General features: G+C 42.6%; 1 protein-coding gene across 3 annotated transcripts in view; it reads right to left on the minus strand.

The window, feature by feature from the left end:
* The window catches only part of LOC311142817 (uncharacterized protein), a 28,083-nt gene extending 4,935 nt beyond the window's left edge, over nt 1–23,148 (minus strand). The window contains exons 1-8 of one of the 3 annotated variants that reach the window (XM_084178508.1): nt 22,825–23,148; nt 5,901–6,021; nt 4,639–4,749; nt 4,468–4,504; nt 2,377–4,187; nt 2,146–2,179; nt 207–2,017; nt 16–64 (exon numbers count right to left, since the gene is read on the minus strand). In XM_084178508.1, coding sequence (XP_084034634.1) covers nt 16–64; nt 207–2,017; nt 2,146–2,179; nt 2,377–4,187; nt 4,468–4,504; nt 4,639–4,749; nt 5,901–6,021; nt 22,825–22,925 — 4,075 coding nt within the window. In that variant the 5' untranslated portion in view covers nt 22,926–23,148. Of the gene's footprint in view, nt 1–15; nt 65–206; nt 2,018–2,145; nt 2,180–2,376; nt 4,188–4,455; nt 4,505–4,638; nt 4,750–5,900; nt 6,022–22,824 lie in introns of all 3 variants that reach the window. The other 2 variants (XM_084178509.1, XM_084178507.1) reach the window with 2 other exon arrangements.
* Nucleotides 23,149–23,940: the final 792 nt, after the last annotated feature.

Here is a 23,940-nt window from a genome sequence, read left to right on the forward strand (position 1 = left end):
TTTGCTATCACATACCTTCCATGTTGACTTCAGAGTTCTTCATCAGACTTTTGGATTCCTTATCCTGCGAATTTGTTTTTCAATAGACATTATTAAAAGGAAATAATATATTTAAAAAGGACAACATCTCAGTATAGGCTGCTCTGAAAGACTGCATAACATATTAAACAAAACAATAATCATGTAAATGGATTTTGAAAACTTACCAAGCAGATACCCTCTAAAGCCTGGGGAGTGACCTTCAAGCACTTAGTCACCATCCGGTCCAGATCTCTGCTGAAGTTGGTTCCCACCTGCAGCATGGCTAGACATGGGGACCTGTCCTTGGAGCTGGTGTTCCTCAGGTATTCCTGGAACATCTTGTGGCGCATTGCTTCCCCACAGTTCTCCAGTACCGTACTGGGTAACACAGACATGATCCTCAGCAGTGTGTTGATGTTCCCAAAGTATTGCATGAGTGGCAGACGGAGAGTCTGAAAGATGGTGTCTGGGATGGTCACTGATGCAACTTTGGTCTTCCACTTCACCCTCCAGCAGCACAACTCGGTGAAGAAGTTGTCGGAGTCAGGCAGATCACTGGCATAGAGAGGAGGCTTTGACCTCAGGATCTCAAACATGTAACTCACAGTCACAGAGCAGGGAACCAGGGATAGGAAGTTTAAAGCCTCTTTGTGGTCCTCAGAGAAATGATCCTTCACAGCATTGGTGAGGTTGTCCACTAGGGGCACACTCAGTGCATCTTTGTAATACAGAGCTGGCTTCATCATGCTATCCCTGGCCGCAGATGAATTATCAGGCACTTTTATCTGCACAACCAGACTCTGGGCAAGGGCACAGGCTTCGTCGAACCAATTCTGGTGAAAGACCTTGATGTTTGTTTTGACCCTGTTGAGAGTAGCCACTATACCACTGATCTGGCAGAGCTGGGATGCTGCACTGAAATGATCCTTCTGGAGTCCTGCACTTAGCTCCCTGGTGAAGGATGAGGCATTCTTCAGGGCTACCATGGGCACAATGAAATCAAAGTCCCTTATCAAACACAGCAGTGCTCCAGCTTTTAGAGAGAGTGAGGATTTCCATCTCTGTGGGTTGCTCTTGATTTTCTCCAAACATTCAACAAGGGGCTCAAGCATCTGCACAAAGACTTCATAGGAATCGTGCTTCTCTTGCCAGACGGTACAGAACTTCCCCTGCAATTCTTGAACCTTTTCATAGCTTTCCCTAAGACCAAATGCAATGACATGATCCAGCTGTTTCTCAAGCATAGGCGTGCTCCCAAAAAACATCAACACCTCTTCAAAAACATCCAGCGCCCGTTTGACTGACGGCACAGGGGTGGATTTTGACCACCATGTGTTAAATGAGTAACAAGAGCTGTGTGTGCATATTGCAAGGGGGTACTTTTCCTGGATTTTGCAGGCAAAGGCTTTCAGCTTGTAGGAGACATCACCAGATCCTAGGTAGGCTTGACCTCTGCAGTAACACAAATCGAGACACCACTCTTTGGTGACAATTTCCAATATGCGCTCTGACATGGCATCACAGTCCAGATCCACATCCAGAAATCCCATGAGCTCCAATCGCATGACATCAAAACTGTCCACAAACCTGAGGAAGAGGGGAAGATGTTTTTTATCCCCTAACTTCACAACGCGGTCGATGAACAGAGAGAAAAAGGAAGTGCCCACCTCCAAAAGAATTCCCTCCCTGACTGCATCCTCGCATACTCTGAGAACTTCTTTCATCTCAGACTTCGACACATATTTCAATGTGTCTTCAACCTCGCCATCCTGTTCAGCAGAGGCCTCACCAGGCTGTCTGCTCTGGCTGTTATATGCAGCTGTCACCGCAGCCTGCAGAGCAGATTTGAGTGCCTCCTTATTAGTCTCTGAGGCCGCGCATTTCGGTTGCTCCACTCTCTCTGTCTCCATCTCTAAGGCCATGTCCTGTGGTTCTTTTTGTGTTTCTTCAACATTCTCCTTTAGAGTGTGTTGTCCATCATTCTCAGAGACTGGTTCTGAAATCAAGCAGTCAAGAGCGTGAGCCAAGAAGGATGAAGGAATAAACATAGGTATTAAGGCAAATATTTTGATATACGCAATGATGCAATAAATATAATATATATTAATAATATGATTTCCTTACCAGCTGCAGAGTGCATCTCTATCACATCATCATCCTATGAACATAGAAAATAAAAGCAAATGCAAATATTAGTAAAATAACAACAAATAAGTTAAGAACTATTCAACATCCACCTACGGTAACAATTTTTTTATGTTTTTCAAATGATTTTAAATCTTCAGTTTATGTGATTGCTAAGCAAATACTTAAATTAAAAACACATGAATAACTTTTATATTAAAATAAACTTACCATATGCAACAAGTGCAATATGTCAGGATGCTTCTCCACATAGGACTCCACCATGTCTTCAACATTGAAGTGCACGTCTTGATTGACATAGACAAATGCCATGTTGCACAGTCTCTGATCCTCCGGTGTGGCTTTCAGGTAGGACTGGTACCTCTCCAGCACCATGTTGTACTGCCCATACACGTCTGCCTCTGCGTTCACACAGGGGATGGTGCCCAGAACTCTCAGCAGGCTCTGCACGTTTGGGTAAAATGCAATGTCTGGGATCTTCAATGTTGCAAACACTGTTGTGGGTAGGATCCTCCGCTTGCTAGCATGTCTCCACTTCACCTCCCAGCAACCAAGCTCATCGTAAAACGTGTCCGGCCGGGCGAGGTTGTTCAAGTTCGCGTCCGCCACTTTATCCCTGCGGATACTGAAATTGTGGTCAGCCATATAAGACGGCACCAACGACAGCCATCTCAGAATCCGAACCATCTCAGTGCTAAACACCCTCTTCACCTCCGCAACAAGGTACTGTAAGATCTGCCTGCTCAGAGTCTCTCTGTAGAAATCCTCCAGAGAGGTTTCAGTTGCACCTGCCTCGCCAGTATCTGGTGAGCTCTCCTCAGGCCTAGCAACCTCCACTCCCAGCTTTTTAGCCCTACCCACTGCGTCAGAAAACCACTTCCTGTGGAATATTGCTATCTCCTGCAGATGTTTGTTGACCAGCTTTAAGGCGTTGGAGATTGTGTACTGCAAGGTGCTGCTGATGCTGATGGCTCCCCTGAGACTCGGGTTGAGGATGCTCACGCAGCAGAGGGTATTCTTCAGAACAACAAGGGTGATGAGGAAATTGAAGTTCTTTAGGATCGGCTTGAGCTTGGCCATCTGCTCACAAGTAGCAGTGTCTGCGTTCGCGGCCGAGCACACCTCGTTGATGCAGACGAGGAATGGCTCAAGAATGTCCAACATGGTCTGGAAGGCATCAACACCATACTCCCAGGTGTTCTGGCAAGCCTCTGTGATTCTGTCCACTTCACCTTTAAGGTGGCCGTATGATGACTTGATCTTCCCCTCCAGTCTTTCCCAAAGATCTGGGGACCCTCTAAGCATTGTGGCGACCTCCTCCACGGTGTTCACAACCTTCTGGATGGAAGGCATGGGCATGGAGCGGATGAGCCACATGTTAAAGGCGTATGGGTCACTAGGTGCTAGCACTACCTGAGGAAACTCCTGCAGAATCCTGCTGGTGAGATCTTTCATTTTCTGACATAGACTGCCTGTGGTTAGGTAGGTAAGTCCTCGACAATGCTCCATCCGCAGCCCCCACTTATTCCGTATTTCTGAGAGCAGCATGTAAAACAGACCCTCAGCATCTGCATCACAGGGCAGGAACCCCATGAGGTGTTTCTGAGGGAATCCTGCCACAGTGACTGACCTGATGAAAACTGGGATCTGATCTTTTCCCTCTATGTTTGTGACATCTTGCAGCAGAATGGAGAAAAAGCGTGCCAACCTTAAACTGTTCCGGATCTCCTCCCGCATGAGGTTCTCGCTAAACTGGAGGACTTCTTTCTGGTCGATTCTTTCAACACAGATGGGGTTGAGAGACTGTTGCCCCCTGTGGCCTCCCATTGGCTCATCAGTGTTGGGGTTTGCATCGTTCCCTATGCTGAATCCAGTGAACGCAAGAGTTTCCTTGAAGTAGACTTTAAGGATTTCCTTTGATTTGGAGTTGTAGACATCCTCTCTCCTTTGGTCCTCTTGCTGTAAATCACATGTTGCACTATTCTCTCCTGGCTTATCTTTTACCTCAGGTGGAGCATCTTCTGTAGTAAAGGAGAAAACATGGACAGGCGATAGAACAAATATTGAATAAATATGTTGAGACATTTCTACAAATATCCTATTAAAAGGGTGTACTTTTCTTACTTAACATATAGGCTATCCCAATACAGACCACATGACTATGCACTGCCATGAAGTTGACCCAATTATTTAAATGTCCTTTTGGGTAGGAAAATAGATGGCCAAATATGGAAATCTTAAATTGTTATGGTAAAACAAACAACAAATTAGTAAAATAAATGGATTTACCAAACCAATCACCTTTAGCTTTCTTCAAGGATGCAAACTCTGCCTCAGCCTAAAGGAATCAAATATATAATTAGACGTAGACTGGAGTTAATGCAATAGTATCAGATTATACACTTACTGAGATCAGGTTAGGATGACTATATTGGGTACAACATTGTGTGGTTTAAACATGACAATACTTACAGGTTCTCTTATTCTCTTATTCCTGTTGCGGCCTGATGGCTTGTTCAAATGGCTTGTAAAATCAAATATGGTTGGCATAGCACCCTCTTTCAAGGATGTTCTTAAAGTGCTCTGAAAAAGAAACAAGCAATCCTTATTATGACTATTTCATTGCCACTGTTGCATGCCTGATACTAAGAACCTCCAGGGAGATGCATTACCTTTTAATACTGATAATACCTTATTTTCAATGACGACCTACCGGTGGCCTTCAGAAAAACAGAGGAAGGCCCTCAAAATTGTCAAAGACTCCAGCCACCCTAGTCATAGACTGTTCTCTCTGCTACCGCACGGCAAGCGGTACCGGAGTGCCAAGTCTAGGTCCAAAAGACTTCTCAACAGCTTCTACCCCCAAGCCATAAGACTCCTGAACAGCTAATCATGGCTACCCGGACTATTTGCACTGCCCCCCCACCCCATCCTTTTTACGCTGCTGCTAATCTGTTAATTATTTATGCATAGTCACTTTAACTCTACCCACATGTACATATTACTCCAACTATCTCAACTAGCCGGTGCCCCCGCACATTGACTCTGCACCGGTACCCCCCTGTATATATAGCCTCCCTACTGTTATTTTATTTTACTTCTGCTCTTTTTTTCTCAACACTTTTTTTGTTGTTTTATTTTTACTTTTTTTGTTTAAAATAAATGCACTGTTGGTTAAGGGCTGTAAGTAAGCATTTCACTGTAATGTCTGCACCTGTTGTATTCGGCGCATGTGACCAATAAAATTTGATTTGATTTGATTATGATTAAGCTAGTCCCAACAAAGGTATACATGACTTAAACGTCACGTCACACAGTATGTGTGTACTACACTTTTTAATTATCCTAAGCGCGTGACAAGACGTTATTTCGGGCGTGCAAGAGTTTTTTTTTTTGTTTGAGAGCCATTAACATAAAACAATATGATATATTGCACAAGCTAGCAAACTTGGGAGGTGTTTCAATGGAACAGCCAGCAACTTAGCTAGCTTGCTAATGCTAATGAACAATAACATATCTTTAAAAGTACAGTTAATAAGGGATTGCACACTATTTAATGTAAGCCTACATCCCAAACCCGCTCATTGGGTCTATTAGCTAATGCATAGATGAATCACCTCCTGAATAGATAGTCTGTAACTCAAGACCCCTCTATTCCTGAACAATATAACTGAATGAAAGTGTAAAAGGAATGCTTTTTGGAAATATAAATGGTTTCTTCAGTAGATACTTACGTCACAACAGATCAAGGAAGGCTCAAAATGATTTGCACACATTTTGAAGGAATTGTGCAACTCCTCAGGGGTTTTTGGCTCCAAGTCAGTTCGATGACAATTATTCAACCATTGTTTACATCTGAAAGGAAGAATTCACAGGATTCAATTTCAGAACTGCTATATGGATAGGCCCCTAGCCCATGTTATACACCTTGATGAACGAGGTCTATCTGCATATCACTAGCAAACCATGTACCTGTTTAGCGACATGGAAGGTATATCCGTAATCGGTAGAACATTGTGATTAAAAAGGCATCCTTTACATCACCGAGCAGTGCCCAAGAAATAATTAAATCCAATCGTTAGATGCTACCTCCCCTCCCCAAATCAAAATCAAATATTCTAATCTAGGTAGTGTTTTCAGTAGTTAATTACTTTTTTTGCCATGTAACGGTGTGGCCAACTACTGGAAATAAACACTACTTTTCTTTTCTTTATCGGCATCTGACCTGCCTAATTCTCTCTAGAAACAGTTGTGTTTAACAGGCTAAATTACGCATTATGTTAACATCTGACTCCAGACTTATCTGTTCTTGCAATGTAGTCTGACATTTCAGATGTACATTTTAGTAATTTAGCAGACGCTCTTATCCAGAGCGATTTACAGCTAGTTCGTTCATCTTAGGATAGCTAGGTGAGACAACCACATGACTCGTTTCAGGAAACTAGGCGTATGTCACACATCACTACTTCACAGTAGAGGCATTTGAACGTAAACATTAATTTGATCAAAATGTGTTTTTTGGCAGAAATGCCTTCTGGAACATGTGAACTTTCAAGTGCCTTAATAACAAACTTGTATTCCATCTGTAAATACGAATAAAATTGTTAAATTACGAGCCTAGTTGGTTTAGCCACGGAAAGAGACGGGGATCTTCCCGCTAGCCATGATTTGCTGAGATAATGGATGGGCTGGACATGCCGGGAGATGAGTTGTCTGCCATGTAGCATGCGGCTGTCGATAACGTGAGCTGCTCAGTATGTGTTGATAGTCCTATCTACCGCGCCGTTTTTGAAAGATATAATGTTAGCCATCGAGAACTACAACAATTTTGCTACTTTTCCCATCAACATTGATGCCCTGAATTTAGCAGGCACTAACGACAAATCAGTTGGAAAAAGTGATGCGCTACTTTCTGCACACACCACGGTCAGTGTGAACCGGAGTGACTTACATTTACATTTACATTTTAGTCATTTAGCAGACGCTCTTATCCAGAGCGACTTACATTATTTTTAATTAATAATCAATCATACCCCGTGGGAATCGAACCCACAACCCTGGCGTTGCAAACGCCATGCTCTACCAACTGAGCTACCTCCCTTTGACACAACGCTGGCCAAACAAAACGGAGTTAAATGGTTCCAGTCTGCGTGAAGCGTTCATTAATGTATACGGGTAAGAATCTAGCTACATTCTCAGATATACGTTTCTAATTTTGTCAGAAGTCGTTTTCATTACAAGTTAAAGCGTACTGTTAGCTAGCTAGCGAACGTTAGCTTGCTGGCTCGCTAGCTAACGTTAAACTTGGGAAGGTTTAACATCAGGCAGGCTGCGGCGTTCTGGATAAGTTCCAGGGGTTTGATGGCACATTCGGGGAGCCCAGCCAATAGAATTCCAGACGGGATATGACGAGTGCCTGGATTAGGACCTGCGCCGCTTCCTGTGTGAGGAAAGGTCATATTCTACAGATGTTGTAGAGCATGAAGCTGCAGGAGTAAGTCACTGCTTTGATGTTTGCAGCGAACGACTGGGAGTTGTCCAGGGTCACGCCAAGGATATTTATTTATTTAGGTGAAAAAATTGAAATTAGCAGATAGAATTGAAGTCTATCAAATTACCTGCATCATTTCTAATCCCATCCCATCATATATATATATATATATATATATATATATATATATATATATATATATATATATATATATATATATATATATATATATATATATATATATATATATATATATATATATATATATATATATACACACACACACACACACACACACACACACACACACATACTACCATTCAAAAGTTTGGGGTCACTTAGAAATGTCCTTGTTTTCGAAAGAAAAGCAATTTTTTGTCCATTAAAATAACATAAAATTGATCAGAAATACAGTGTGGACATTGTTAATGTTGTAAATGGCTATTGTAGCTGGAAACGGCTGATTTTTAATGGAATATCTACATAGGCATACAGAGGTCCATTATCAGCAACCATCAATCCTGTGTTCCAATGGCACGTTGTGTTTGCTAATCCAAGTTTATCATTTTAAAAAGGCTAATTGATCATTAGAAAACCTGTTTGCAATTATGTTCAGCTGAAAACTGCTGTGCTGATTAAAGAAGCAATAAAACTGCCCTTCTTTAGACTAGTTGAGTATCTGGAGCATCAGCAATTGGGGGTTCGATTACAGGCTCAAAATGGCCAGAAACAAATAACTTTCTTCTGAAACTTGTCAGTCTATTCTTGTTCTGAGAAATGAAGGCTATTCCATGCGAGAAATTGCCAAGAAACTGAAGATCTCGTACAACGCTGTGTACTACTCCCTTCCAAAAACAGCGCAAACTGGCTCTAACCAGAATAGAAAGAGGAGTGGGAGGCCCCGGTGCACAACTGAGCAAGAGGACAAATACATTAGTGTCTAGTTTGAGAAACAGATGCCTCACAGGTCCTCAACTGGCAGCTTCATTAAATAGTACCCGCAAAACACCATTCTCAACGTCAACAGTGAAGAGGCGACTCCGGGATACTGACCTTCTAGGTAGAGTTGCAAAGAAAAAGCCATATCTCAGACTGGCCAATAAAAATAAAAGATTAAGATGGGCAAATGAACACAGACACTGGACAGAGGAAGATTGGAAAAAAGTGTTATGGACAGACGAATCGAAGTTTGAGGTGTTCGGATCACAAAGAAGAACATTTGTGAAACGCAAACCAAATGAAAAGATGCTGGAGGAGTGCTTGATGCCATCCGTCAAGCATGGTGGAGGCAATGTGATGGTCTGGGGGTTCTTTGGTGGTGGTAAAGTTGGAGATTTGTAAAGGACAAAAGGGATCTTGAAGAAGGAAGGCTATCACTCCATTTTGCAACGCCATGCCATACCCTGTAGACGGCGCTTGATTGGAGCCAATTTCCTCCTACAACCGGACAATGACCCAAAGCACAGCTCCAAACTATGCAATAACTATTTAGGGAAGAAGCAGTCAGCTGGTATTCTGTCTATAATGGAGTGGCCTGCACAGTCACCGGATCTCAACCCTATTAAGCTGTTGTGGGAGAAGCTTGACCGTATGGTACGTAAAAAGTGCCCATCAAGTCAATCCAACTTGTGGGAGGTGCTTCAGGAAGCATGGGGTGAAATCTCTTCAGATTACCTCAACAAATTGACAACTAGAATGCCAAAGGTCTGCAAGGCTGTAATTGCTGCAAATTAAGGATTATTTGACGGAAGCAAAGTTTGAAGAACACAATTATTATTTATATTAAAAATCATTATTTCTAACCTTGTCAATGACTACATTTCCTATGCATTTTGCTATATTTCCAATACAAACTCATTTCATGTATGTTTTCATGGAAAACAAGGACATTTCTAAGTGACCCTAAACTTTCGAACTGTAGTGTGTGTGTATATATATATATATATATATATATATATATATATATATATATATATATATATATATATATATATATATATATATATATATATATATATATATATATATATACACACACACACACACACACACACACATACACTGCTCAAAAAATAAAGGGAACACTTAAACAACACAATGTAACTCCAAGTCAATCACACTTCTGTGAAATCAAACTGTCCACTTAGGAAGCAACACTGATTGACATTTCACATGCTGTTGTGCAAATGGAATAGACAACAGGTGGAAATTATAGGCAATTAGCAAGACACCCCCAATAAAAAAGTGGTTCTGCAGGTGGTGACCACAGACCACTTCTCAGTTCCTATGCTTCCTGGCTGATGTTTTGGTCAATTTTGAATGCTGACGGTGCTTTCACTCTAGTGGTAGCATGAGACGGAGTCTACAACCCACACAAGTGTCTCAGGTAGTGCAGCTCATCCAGAATGGCACATCAATGCGAGCTGTGGCAAGAAGGTTTGCTGTGTCTGTCAGCGTAGTGTCCAGAGCATGGAGGCGCTACCAGGAGACAGGCCAGTACATCAGGAGACGTGGAGGCGGCCGTAGGAGGGCAACAACCCAGCAGCAGGACCGCTACCTCCGCCTTTGTGCAAGGAGGAGCAGGAGGAGCACTGCCAGAGCCCTGCAAAATGACCTCCAGCAGGCCACAAATGTGCATGTGTCTGCTCAAACGGTCAGAAACAGACTCCATGAGGGTGGTATGAGGGCCCGACGTCCACAGGTGGGGGTTGTGCTTACAGCCCAACACCGTGCAGGACATTTGGCATTTGCCAGAGAACACCAAGATTGGCAAATTCGCCACTGGCGCACTGTGCTCTTCACAAATGAAAGCAGGTTCACACTGAGCACATTTGGCAGACGTGACAGAGTCTGGAGACGCCGTGAAGAACGTTCTGCAGCCTGCAACATCCTCCAGCATGACCGGTTTGGCGGTGGGTCAGTCATGGTGTGGGGTGGCATTTATTTGGGGGGCCGCACAGCCCTCCATGTGCTCGCCAGAGGTAGCCTGACTGCCATTAGGTACCGAGATGAGATCCTCAGACCCCTTGTGAGACCATATGCTGGTGCGGTTGGCCCTGGGTTCCTCCTAATGCAAGACAATGCTAGACCTCATGTGGCTGGAGTGTGTCAGCAGTTCCTGCAAGAGGAAGGCATTGATGCTATGGACTGGCCCGCCCGTTCCCCAGACCTGAATCCAATTGAGCACATCTGGGACATCATGTCTCGCTCCATCCACCAACGCCACGTTGCACCACAGACTGTCCAGGAGTTGGCGGATGCTTTAGTCCAGGTCTGGGAGAAGATCCCTCAGGAGACCATCCGCCACCTCATCAGGAGCATGCCCAGGCGTTGTAGGGAGGTCATACAGGCACGTGGAGGCCACACACACTACTGAGCCTCATTTTTACTTGTTTTAAGGACATTACATCAAAGTTGGATCAGCCTGTAGTGTGGTTTTCCACTTTAATTTTGAGGGTGACTCCAAATCTAGACCTCCATGGGTTGATACATTTGATTTCCATTGATCATTTTTTTGTGATTTTGTTGTCAGCACATTCAACTATGTAAAGAAAAAAGTATAAGATTATTTCATTCATTCAGATCTAGGATGTGTTGTTTAAGTGTTCCCTTTATTTTTTTGAGCAGTGTACAGTGGGGGAAAAAAGTATTTAGTCAGCCACCAATTGTGCAAGTTCTCCCACTTAAAAAGATGAGAGAGGCCTGTAATTTTCATCATCGGTACACGTCAACTATGACAGACAAAATGAGAAGAAAAAAATCCAGAAAATCACATTGTAGGATTTTTTATGAATTTATTTGCAAATGATGGTGGAAAATAAGTATTTGGTCAATAACAAAAGTTTCTCAATACTTTGTTATATACCCTTTGTTGGCAATGACACAGGTCAAACGTTTTCTGTAAGTCTTCACAAGGTTTTCACACACTGTTGCTGGTATTTTGGCCCATTCATCCATGCAGATCTCCTCTAGAGCAGTGATGTTTTGGGGCTGTCGCTGGGCAACACGGACATTCAACTCCCTCCAAAGATTTTCTATGGGGTTGAGATCTGGAGACTGGCTAGGCCACTCCAGGACCTTGAAATGCTTCTTAGGAAGCCACTCCTTCGTTGCCCGGGCGGTGTGTTTGGGATCATTGTCATGCTGAAAGACCCAGCCACGTTTCATCTTCAATGCCCTTGCTGATGGAAGGAGGTTTTCACTCAAAATCTCACGATACATGGCCCCATTCATTCTTTCCTTTACACAGATCAGTCGTCCTGGTCCCTTTGCAGAACAACAGCCCCAAAGCATGATGTTTCCACCCCAATGCTTCACAGTAGGTATGGTGTTCTTTGGATGCAACTCAGCATTCTTTGTCCTCCAAACACGACGAGTTGAGTTTTTACCAAAAAGTTCTATTTTGGTTTCATCTGACCATATGACATTCTCCCAATCCTCTTCTGGATCATCCAAATGCACTCTAGCAAACTTCAGACGGGCCTGGACATGTACTGGCTTAAGCAGGGGGACACGTCTGGCACTGCAGGATTTTGAGTCCCTGGCGGCGTAGTGTGTTACTGATGGTAGGCTTTGTTACTTTGGTCCCAGCTCTCTGCAGGTCATTCACTAGGTCCCCCCGTGTGGTTCTGGGATTTTTGCTCACCGTTCTTGTGATCATTTTGACCCCACGGGGTGAGATCTTGCGTGGAGCCCCAGATCGAGGGAGATTATCAGTGGTCTTGTATGTCTTCCATTTCCTAATAATTGCTCCCACAGTTGATTTCTTCAAACCAAGCTGCTTACCTATTGCAGATTCCGTCTTCCCAGCCTGGTGCAGGTCTACAATTTTGTTTCTGGTGTCCTTTGACAGCTCTTTGGTCTTGGCCATAGTGGAGTTTGGAGTGTGACTGTTTGAGGTTGTGGACAGGTGTCTTTTATACTGATAACAAGTTCAAACAGGTGCCATTAATACAGGTAACGAGTGGAGGACAGAGGAGCCTCTTAAAGAAGAAGTTACAGGTCTGTGAGAGCCAGAAATCTTGCTTGTTTGTAGGTGACCAAATACTTATTTTCCACCTTAATTTGCAAATAAATTCATTAAAAATCCTACAATGTGATTTTCTGGATTTTTTTTCCTCAATTTGTCTGTCATAGTTGACGTGTACCTATGATGAAAATTAGAGGCCTCTCTCATCTTTTTAAGTGGGAGAACTTGCACAATTGGTGGCTGACTAAATACTTTTTTCCCCCACTGTATATACACACACACACACACAGTCAAAGGTTTGGACACACCTACTCTTTGTGAGACGCAGAGTAGGTGAATGGATGATCTCCGCATGTGTGGTTTCCGCCGTGAAGCATGGAGGTGGTGGTGTGATGGTGTGGGGATGCTTTGCTGGTGACACTGTCAGTGATGTATTTAGAATTCAAGGCACACTTAACCAGCATGGCTACCACAGCATTCTGCAGCAATACCCCATCCCATCTGGTTTGTGGTTAGTGGGACTATCATTTGTTTTTCAACAGGACATTGACTAAACACACCTCCAGGCTGTGTAAGGGCTATTTGACCAAGAAGGAGAGTGATGGAGTGCTGCATCAGATGACCTGGCCTCCACAATCACCCGACCTCAACCCGATTAAGATGGTTTGGGATGAGTTGGACCGCAATTAATTCCTTTCTCTTTTGAGAAATTGCCTCTTCCTTTTTTGTGGCAGAGATGCAATGAGTTGGTTATACTTTTGTATTGAGCATACACCTCCATACACCTTCGTGAATTGCTTGTGTGACAATTTTACCGTCCTTATTTACAATGCCATTCAGAAATATGATACCTTCCTTATACTTTTTCCCCTATTTTTTGCTGTAATATTTGTTCTGTCTGGAGGATGACATTGTAATTGTAACCAACTCTGTATGGCTTCAATTAAAACAGTGATCCATTATCAATACCCCAGAACTGGTTGGCTTTAATCTGTATAACGGAGAAAAGCTACATTTTGAACATTGGATGTGCCTCTTAGTAGCCTGCTGGAAAGCCAATTTGGATTTAGATATACAGTGCCTTCATAACGTATTCACACCCCTTGACTTTTTCAAATGTGTATTGTGTTACTGCCTGAATTTAAAATTGATTAAATTTAGATGTTGTGTTACAGGCCCACACAACACCCCATAATGTCAATGTGGATTTTTAAATATTTTATGTTTACAAAATAATACAAAATTCAAAGCTGAAATGTCTTAAGAATAAGTATTCAACCCCTTTGTTATGGCAAGCCTAAATAAGTTCAGGAGTAAACATTTGCTTAACAAGTCACATAATAAGATGCATGGACTTTGTGTGCAATAATAGTGGTTCACATGATTTTTGAATGACTACCTCATCTCTGTACCCCACAAAGGGTTGTGGGTTCGATTCCCACGGGGGGCCAATATGAAAAATAAAAAAATAATGTATGCACTCACTAACTGTAAGTCGCTCTGGATAAGAGCGTCTGCTAAATGACTAAAATGTAAATACAAGTTATCTGTATGGTCCCTCAGTCGAACAGTGAATTTCAAACAGATTGAACCACAAAGACCAGGATGGTTTTCAAATGCCCCCATTGGTAGATTAAAAAAAAGACATTGAATATCCCTTTGAGCGTGGTGAAGTTATTATTTACACTTTCGATGGTGTATCAATACATCCAGTCACTACAAAGATACAGGTGTCCTTCCTAAATCAGTTGCTGGAGAGGAAGGAAACGACTCAGGGATTTCACCATGAAGCCAATGGTGACTTTAAAACAGTTACAGTGAGGGAAAAAAGGATTTGATCCCCTGCTGATTTTGTACTTTTGCCCACTGACAAAGACATGATCAGTCTATAATTTTAATGGTAGGTTTATTTGAACAGTGAGAGACAGAATAACAAAATAATCCAGAAAAACGCATGTCAAAAATGTTATAAATTGATTTCCATTTTAATGAGGGAAATAAGTATTTGACCCATCTGCAAAACATGACTTAGTACTTGGTGGCAAAACCCTTGTTGGCAATCACAGAGGTCAGACGTTTCTTGTAGTTGGCCACCAGGTTTGCACACGTCTCAGGAGGGATTTTGTTCCACTCCTCTTTGCAGATCTTCTCCAAGTCATTAAGGTTTCGAGGCTGACGTTTGGCAACTCGAACCTTCAGCTCCCTCCACAGATTTTCTATGGGATTAAGGTCTGGAGACTGGCTAGGCCACTCCAGGACCTTAATGTGCTTCTTCTTGAGCCACTCCTTTGTTGCCTTGGCCGTGTGTTTTGGGTCATTGTCATGCTGGAATAGCCATCCACAACCCATTTTCAATGCCCTGGCTGAGGGAAGGAGGTTCTCACCCAAGATTTGACAGTACATGGCCCCGTCCATCGTCCCTTTGATACAGTGATGTTGTCCTGTCCCCTTAGCAGAAAAACACCCCCAAAGCATAATGTTTCCACCTCCATGTTTGACGGTGGGGGTGGTGTTCTTGGGGTCATAGGCAGCATTCCTCCTCCTCCAAACACGGCGAGTTGAGTTGATGCCAAAGAGCTCGATTTTGGTCTCATCTGACCACAACACTTTCACCCAGTTCTCCTCTGAATCATTCAGATGTTCATTGGCTAACTTTAGATGGCCCTGTATATGTGCTTTCTTGAGCAGGGGGACCTTGCGGGCGCTGCAGGATTTCAGTGCTTCACGGTGTAGTGTGTTACCAATTGTTTTCTTGGTGACTATGGTCCCAGCTGCCTTGAGATCATTGACAAGATCCTCCCGTGTAGGGCTGATTCCTCACCATTCTCATGATCATTGCAACTCCACGAGGTGAGATCTTGCATGGAGCCCCAGGCCGAGGGAGATTGACAGTTATTTTGTGTTTCTTCCATTTGCGAATAATCGCACCAACTGTTGTCACCTTCTCACCAAGCTGCTTGGCGATGGTCTTGTAGCCCATTCCAGCCTTGTGTAGGTCTACAATCTTGTCCCTGACATCCTTGGAGAGCTCTTTGGTCTTGGCCAGGGTGGAGAGTTTGGAATCTGATTGATTGCTTCTGTGGACAGGTGTCTTTTATACAGGTAACAAACTGAGATTAGGAGCACTCCCTTTAAGAGTGTGCTTCTAATCTGAGCTCGTTACCTGTATAAAAGACACCTGGGAGCCAGAAATATTTCTGATTGAGAGGGGGTCAAATACTTATTTCCTTCATTAAAATGCAAATCAATGTATAACGTTTTTGACATGCCTTTTTCTAGATTTTTTTGTTGTTATTCTGTCTCTCACTGTTCAAATAAACCTACCATTAAAATTATAGACTGATCATGTCTTTGTCAGTGGGCAAAAGTACAAAATCAGCAGGGGATCAAATACTTTTTTCCCTCACTGTACAGAGTTTAATGGTTGTGATAGGAGAAAACGGAGGATGGATCAACAACATTGTAGTTACTCCACAATACTAACCTAATTGACAGAGTGAAAAGAAGGAATCCTGAACAGAATACAAATATTCCAAAAACATACATCCTGTTTACAACAAGGCACTAAAGTAATACTGAAAAAAAAGTGTTTGTCCTGAATACAAAGTGTTATAGTTGGGGTAAATCCAATTAAGCACATTACTGAGAACCACTCTCCATATTTTCAAGCATAGTGCTGGCTGCATCATGTTATGGGTATGCTTGTAATCATTAAGAATTGGGGAGTATTTCAGGATAAAAATGAAACCGAATGGAGCTAAGCACAGGCAAAATCCTAGTGGAAAACCTGGTTCAGTTTGCTTTCCACCAGGCAGGATTAATTCACTTTTCAGCAGGACAATAACCTAAAACACAAGGCCAAATCTACACTGGAGTTGCTTACCAAGTCGACATTTAATGTTCCTGAGTGGCCGAGTCACAGTTTTGACTTAAATCTGATTAAAAATCTATGGCAAGACTTGAAAATGGTTGTCTAGCAATGATCAACAATCAATTTCACAGAGCTTGCAGAATTTTGAAAATAATAAATGTGCAAATATTCTACAATCCAGGTGTGCAAAGCTCTTAGAGACTTACCCAGAAAGACTCACAACTGTAATCGCTTCCAAAGGTGATTCTAACATGTATTGACTCAGGGATGTGAATACTTATGCCAATAAGATTTCTGTATTTGATTTTCAATAAATTTGCAAAAATGTATAAAAACATGTTTTCACTTTGTCATTATGGGGTATTGTATGTACAGTCGTGGTCAAAAGTTGAGAATGACACAAAGTTTGTTGCTTCAGTGTTATGATATATTTTTGTCAGATGTTACTATGGTATACTGAAGTATAATTACAAGCATTCCATAAGTGTCAAAGACTTTTATTGACAATTACATTAAGTTTATGCAAAGAGTCAATATTTGCAGTGTTGACCCTTCTTTTTCAAGACCTCTGCAATCTGCCCTGGCATGCTGTCAATTAACTTCTGGGCCACATCCTGACTGATGGCAGCCTATTCTTGCATAATCAATGCTTGGAGTTTGTCAGAATTTGTGGGTTTTTGTTTGTCCACCCGCCTCTTGAGGATTGACCACAAGTTCTCAATGGGATTAAGGTCTGGGGAGTTTCCTGGCCATGGACCCAAAATGTCGATGTTTTGTTCCCCGAGCCACTTAGTTATTACTTTTGCCTCCATCATGCTGGAAAAGGCATTGGTCATCACCAAACTGTTCTTGGATGGTTGGGAGAAGTTGCTCTCGGAGGATGTGTTGGTACCATTCTTCATTCATGGCTGTGTTCTTAGGCAAAATTGTGAGTGAGCCCACTCCCTTGGCTGAGAAGCAACCCCACACATGAATGTTCTCAGGATGCTTTACTGTTGGCATCAAATCAAATCAAATTTTATTGGTCACATGCGCCGAATACAACAGGTGCAGACATTACAGTGAAATGCTTACTTACAGCCCTTAACCAACAGTGCATTTATTTTAACAAAAAAGTAAAAATAAAACAAAAACAAAAAAAGTGTTGAGAAAAAAAGAGCAGAAGTAAAATAAACAGTAGGGAGGCTATATATACAGGGGGGTACCGGTGCAGAGTCAATGTGCGGGGGCACCGGCTAGTTGAGATAGTTGAAGTAATATGTACATGTGGGTAGAGTTAAAGTGACTATGCATAAATAATTAACAGAGTAGCAGCAGCGTAAAAAGGATGGGGTGGGGGGGCAGTGCAAATAGTCCGGGTAGCCATGATTAGCTGTTCAGGAGTCTTATGGCTTGGGGGTAAAAGCTGTTGAGAAGTCTTTTGGACCTAGACTTGGCACTCCGGTACCGCTTGCCGTGCGGTAGCAGGGAGAACAGTCTATGACTAGGGTGGCTGGAGTCTTTGACAATTTTGAGGGCCTTCCTCTGACACCGCCTGGTATAGAGGTCCTGGATGGCAGGAAGCTTGGCCCCAGTGATGTACTGGGCCGTACGCACTACCCTCTGTAGTGCCTTGCGGTCGGAGGCCAAGCAGTTGCCATACCAGGCGGTGATGCAACCAGTCAGGATGCTCTCAATGGTGCAGCTGTAGAATTTTTTGAGGATCTGAGGACCCATGCCAAATCTTTTCAGTCTCCTGAGGGGGAATAGGCTTTGTCGTGCCCTCTTCACGACTGTCTTGGTGTGTTTGGACCATGATAGTTCGTTGGTGATGTGGACACCAAGGAACTTGAAGCTCTCAACCTGTTCCACTACAGCCCCGTCGATGAGAATGGGGGCGTGCTCAGTCCTCTTTTTTTTCCTGTAGTCCACAATCATCTCCTTTGTCTTGGTCACGTTGAGGGAGAGGGTGTTGTCCTGGCACCACACGGCCAGGTCTCTGACCTCCTCCGTATAGGCTGTCTCATCGTTGTCGGTGATCAGGCCTACCACTGTTGTGTCGTCTGCAAACTTAATGATGGTGTTGGAGTCGTGCCTGGCCATGCAGTCATGGGTGAACAGAGAGTACAGGAGGGGACTGAGCACGCACCCCTGAGGGGCCCCCGTGTTGAGGATCAGTGTGGCAGATGTGTTGTTACCTACCCTTACCACCTGGGGGCGGCCCGTCAGGAAGTCCAGGATCCAGTTGCAGAGGGAGGTGTTTAGTCCCAGGATCCTTAGCTTAGTGATGAGCTTAGGAGGGCACTATGGTGTTGAATGCTGAGCTGTAGTCAATGAATAGCATTCTCACGTAGGTGTTCCTCTTGTCCAGGTGGGAAAGGGCAGTGTGGAGTGCAATAGAGATTGCATCATCTGTGGATCTGTTGGGGCGGTATGCAAATTGGAGTGGGTCTAGGGTTTCTGGGATAATGCTGTTGATGTGAGCCATGACCAGCCTTTCAAAGCACTTCATGGCTACAGACGTCAGTGCTACGGGTCGGTAGTCATTTAGGCAGGTTATCTTAGAGTCCTTGGGCACGGGGACTATGGTGGTCTGCTTGAAACATGTTGGTATTACAGACTCAGTCAGGGACATGTTGAAAATGTCAGTGAAGACACTTGCCAGTTGGTCAGCACATGCTTGGAGTACACGTCCTGGTAATCCGTCTGAATGTGAATGTTGACCTGCTTAAAAGTCTTACTCACATCGGCTACGGAGAGCGTGATCACATAGTCATCCGGAACAGCTGGTGCTCTCATGCATGCTTCAGTGTTGCTTGCCTCGAAGCGAGCATAGAAGTGGTTTAGCTCGTCTGGTAGGCTTGTGTCACTGGGCAGCTCGCGGCTGTGCTTCCCTTTGTAGTCTGTAATAGTTTAAGCCCTGCCACATCCGATGAGCGTCAGAGCCAGTGTAGTACGGTTCAATCTTAGCCCTGTATTTACTCTTTGCCTGTTTGATGGTTCGTCGGAGGGCATAGCGGGATTTCTTATAAGCGTCCGGGTTAGAGTCCTTTAGCTCAGTGCGGATGTTTCCTGTAATCCATGGCTTCTGGTTGGGGTATGTACGTACGGTCACTGTGGGGACGACATCATCGATGCACTTATTGATGAAGCCAGTGACTGATGTGGTGTACTCCTCAATGCTGTCTGAAGAATCCCGGAACATGTTCCAGTCTGTGCTAGCAAAACAGTCCTGTAGCTTAGCATCTGCGTCATCTGACCACTTTTTTATTAACCGAGTCACTGGTGCTTCCTGCTTTAGTTTTTGCTTATAAGCAGGAATCAGGAGGATAGAGTTATGGTCAGATTTGCCAAATGGAGGGCGAGGGAGAGCTTTGTATGCGTCTCTGTGTGTGGAGTAAAGGTGGTCTAGAGTTTTTTTTCCTCTGGTTGCACATTTAACATGCTGGTAGAAATTAGGTAGAACGGATTTAAGTTTCCCTGCATTAAAGTCCCCGGCCACTAGGAGCGCTGCATCTGGATGAGCGTTTTCCTGTTGATTTATGGCATGACACAGGACTGATGGTAGCGCTCACCTTGTCTTCTCCGGACAAGGTGTTTTCCAGATGCCCCAAACAATCGGAAAGGGGATTCATCAGAGAAAATGACTTTACCCCAGTCCTCAGCAGTCCAATCCCTGTACCTTTTGCAGAATATCAGTCTGTCCCTGATGTTTTTCCTAGAGAGAAGTGGCTTCTTTGCTGCCCTTCTTGACACCAGGCCATCCTCCAAAAGTATTCGCCTCACTGTGCGTGCAGATGCACTCACACCTGCCTGCTGCCATTCCTGTGCAAGCTCTGCACTGGTGGTGCCCCGATCCCACAGCTGAATCAACTTTAGGAGACGGTCCTGGCGCTTGCTGGACTTTCTTGGGCGCCCTGACGCCTTCTTCACAACAATTGAACCTCTCTCCTTGAAGTTCTTCATGATCCGATAAATGGTTGATTTAGGTGCAATCTTACTAGCAGCAATATCCTTGCCTGTGAAGCCCTTTTTGGGCAAATCAATGATGACGGCACGCGTTTCCTTGCAGGTAACCAAGGAAGAACAATGATTTCAAGCACCACCCTCCTTTTAAAGCTTCCAGTCTGTTATTCTAACTCAATCAGCATGACAGAGTGATCTCCTGCCTTGTCCTCGTCAACACTCTCACCTGTGTTAACGAGAGAATCACTGACATGATGGCAGCTGGTCCTTTTGTGGCAGGGCTGAAATGCAGTGGAAATGTTTTAGGGGGATTAAGTTCATTTTCGTGGCAAAGAGGGACTTTGCAATTAATTGCAATTCATCTGATCACTCTTCATGACATTCTGAAGTATATGCAAATTGCCATCATCAAAACTGAGGAAGCAGACTGTGAAAATTAGTATTTGTGTCATTCTCAAAACTTTTCACCACGACTGTAGATGGGTGAGAGAAAAACAACAACATTTAAGCAATTTTGAATTCAGGCTGTAACAACAAAATGTGGAATAAGTCAAGGGGTATGAATAATTTCTGAAGGCACTGTAATTTTGGTATAATGGAAGCATTAAGAGAGGTTTAATGCCTTAACATGTTCAACTTCATAAAAAAACAGTGTTTCCCATCTCATAAAAAATGTACTCTAGTAAGCGCCTATTAAGTACAGGTTATATCTTAAATCACCCATAAATCCCATTTTGACATGGGGAATGGAAGCGTGTCGTGTGCAACAGGGAGTCGCAATTGAATGCATGCTTCAGAAAAACATTTACATTGTTAAAACATTTCTAGCCTGACTATCTATGGGTAAAGCTAACAGGGTTGACAAGTTATGCTCCACCCGCTTAGTTATCCACCACAAAACCCCAGAAAATTGCCAAAAAGAGTAGAAACAGCTCACCTGCTTTTACACTATGATTTGACTATTAGATGTTCAATGTTTCTTTTGAAAAATATATTTTAAAAGGAATAGTTTCACCATGTTAAAACGAGAGTTCAGTTCACATAACAGGGTTGACCTTAAAATGAGGGACAGACGTAAATGCATCAATAATCACAATATATAAATAATGATCTTGAGAAATGACTCAAATCAACAAAATAACTACGGCTTTACAATGGACAAATGTTGGGGTTAAGTAGGTTAAAAATTTCCTAGAAGTCACAGAGGGTGCACGGAGGGACACGTAAAAAAAAGTATGCATATAAAACATTAATAAAAATAAAAAATAAAGTTTTACTGCTAATTTCCTGCAATCCTACACATTTTGCCATTGGGTGAAGAGAAATGTTTGCAGTTTTCAATATTATATCTGAGCGAGACTGACTAACAAAACCAAATGGGGGCACCCAGACAGTAATTCAACCATGATTACAAAGTTCAGATAGCTGGCTGCTACACTAATTTACCAATCTCAAAAATGTTAGCTGACATTGTCTAACTGAGTGACCATAAATGACTGACGTAACAAGGGAAAAACAGATGATGCACAACCAAATTTCGAAATTGCACCTTGTGTATGCTACTATTCTAATTTGCAACAGTAAGTTAAGACCCCCACTGAATTGTTTTTTTTTTATTGATCCAATGGCCTTCAAAAAGGGGGGCCGCCAGTTGCACATCCCTGGTCTATACTTTGGCGAACCTTGGGGCTATTCCACGCATGATTTCTGTCCTCAACACTAAAACTTAAACTAAATAACAAAAAATACATATTTTATACAACTGAAACTAAATAAAAACTAGCAAATCAGCTCTGAAAACAAACTAACAAAACTGAATTTCAAATAAAAAATAGAAAAACGAATAGAAAAAACACTGGAAAAAAAATCTTCTGTAAGATTCGATTTCTAATCACTATTTTCGGGGGGCTTATATTCATGAACCTCACACTCATGGACTTCAAATGCATTATCTCAACATCAGCATATTTGGTCCATAATCAACATGGGGAGGGTGTTATTACCTGCTAGCTACATCAAAGCTAGATAGCCTGCTAGCCAATTGTGTTATTTACAACATTGCAAGAAGAAGTTGTCAGATTAAAGATCGTTTTCATAACTTTGTGGGCTCACCAGGGATTACCCTCTTACTAAAACAGACTTTGCATGATTCCTTAGATAAATAATACTGCATCCGATTCCTGAACCAGAATGTAGCCTTTTAGCAAGCTAACTGGCTAGTTCCATCTTTGACATTAACTATTACCATTAACGCTAGCACAAGCTAGGTTAGCTAGCTAGCTAGCAGGCTCGGTAATGTTTCAGTGCCAATGAGGAATACACAGATAACTTCAAAAGTAGCTAGAGTTAATAAGGGATTGCAAACTATTTAACACAACTTACCCCTCCGGGTCCAAAGGGAATCTGAAAAAGGGGACGTCTGATTTATCTGTGTAGATATTACAATTTGGTGCGGCACAGCGCTTGGGCATTTTGGGATCCATGCACTCACTGGTCGTTCAGAAGTCGTGCATCGTGCAATTAATCAGAAATCCACCCGTGTTGAATCTTTAGCTCAATATTAGCACAAAGCCTTGAAATTAACTTTGTAGCTAAGTTCATTCTTTAATTACGGAAAAAGTTGATTTGTTGCGTGGTGTAGTTAGTTGCCTATGTGTTCATAAATCAGGAAGAACATCAGCGTCTTCTCAGCGACACTAAAAAAGTACTTCCGGGTCACGGAATTTCGGAAATGTTCAAAATAAAAGTCCCTATGTAATAGCAGAACAATGTCATTAACCTGTATTTATTCATGATGTATGGAAAATAATAGTTTTAACATTAACAATGATTCTAATTTGTTCATATTTAAGTGACATTTGCATTAAATGTGGGGTTTAAAACATGTTCCAAGGTCAAATAAATGCCCCCAAAGCAAATCAAGCATACATTACATATTGGCTTATAGAGAAAAAACTAGTCTTGATGCCGATGTAAACGTGGGGTGGGGAGTACTCAGTAGGGTCTGTAGAATCTATATATGGTGTCATTTCATGGGGATCTGAATAATATGGAGTGTTGCTGGATATGTACCACACAGTCCCCAACAAAAACGGATCCTATTTGGTTAGTAGTGACCCTACTGAGTATTTCCCACCCCACTTTAGCTGAGACGGGTAGTAAGGTTTTCTCTCTACAGTGCTATATTTGTACCATATAGTGTGAAGGTGCCTAAGCAACCTATTTGACCACAGTAAAATTCCAGCAACACTTGCTATGACCTAGCTTTTTGTTATTGACATTCATTTACTTAAGATCCAACTATTTCTCAATGTGCTCCACCTTTTATTCTTTATTTTACATTTCAGTCATTTATCAGATGCTCTTATCCAGAGCAACTTACAGTTAGTGCAGCTAGAGCTGCCCTACCGTAGGGGTGGGAGAGCCAAATAAAATAAAATAAAATGTAATTGGTCCAACACACATATTTAGCAGATGTTATTGCGGTTATAGCGGAAT

The sequence above is a fragment of the Coregonus lavaretus genome (assembly GCF_964263955.1).
Source record: "Coregonus lavaretus genome assembly, chromosome: 15".
In the NCBI taxonomy this organism is placed as follows: Eukaryota; Metazoa; Chordata; class Actinopteri; order Salmoniformes; family Salmonidae; genus Coregonus; species Coregonus lavaretus.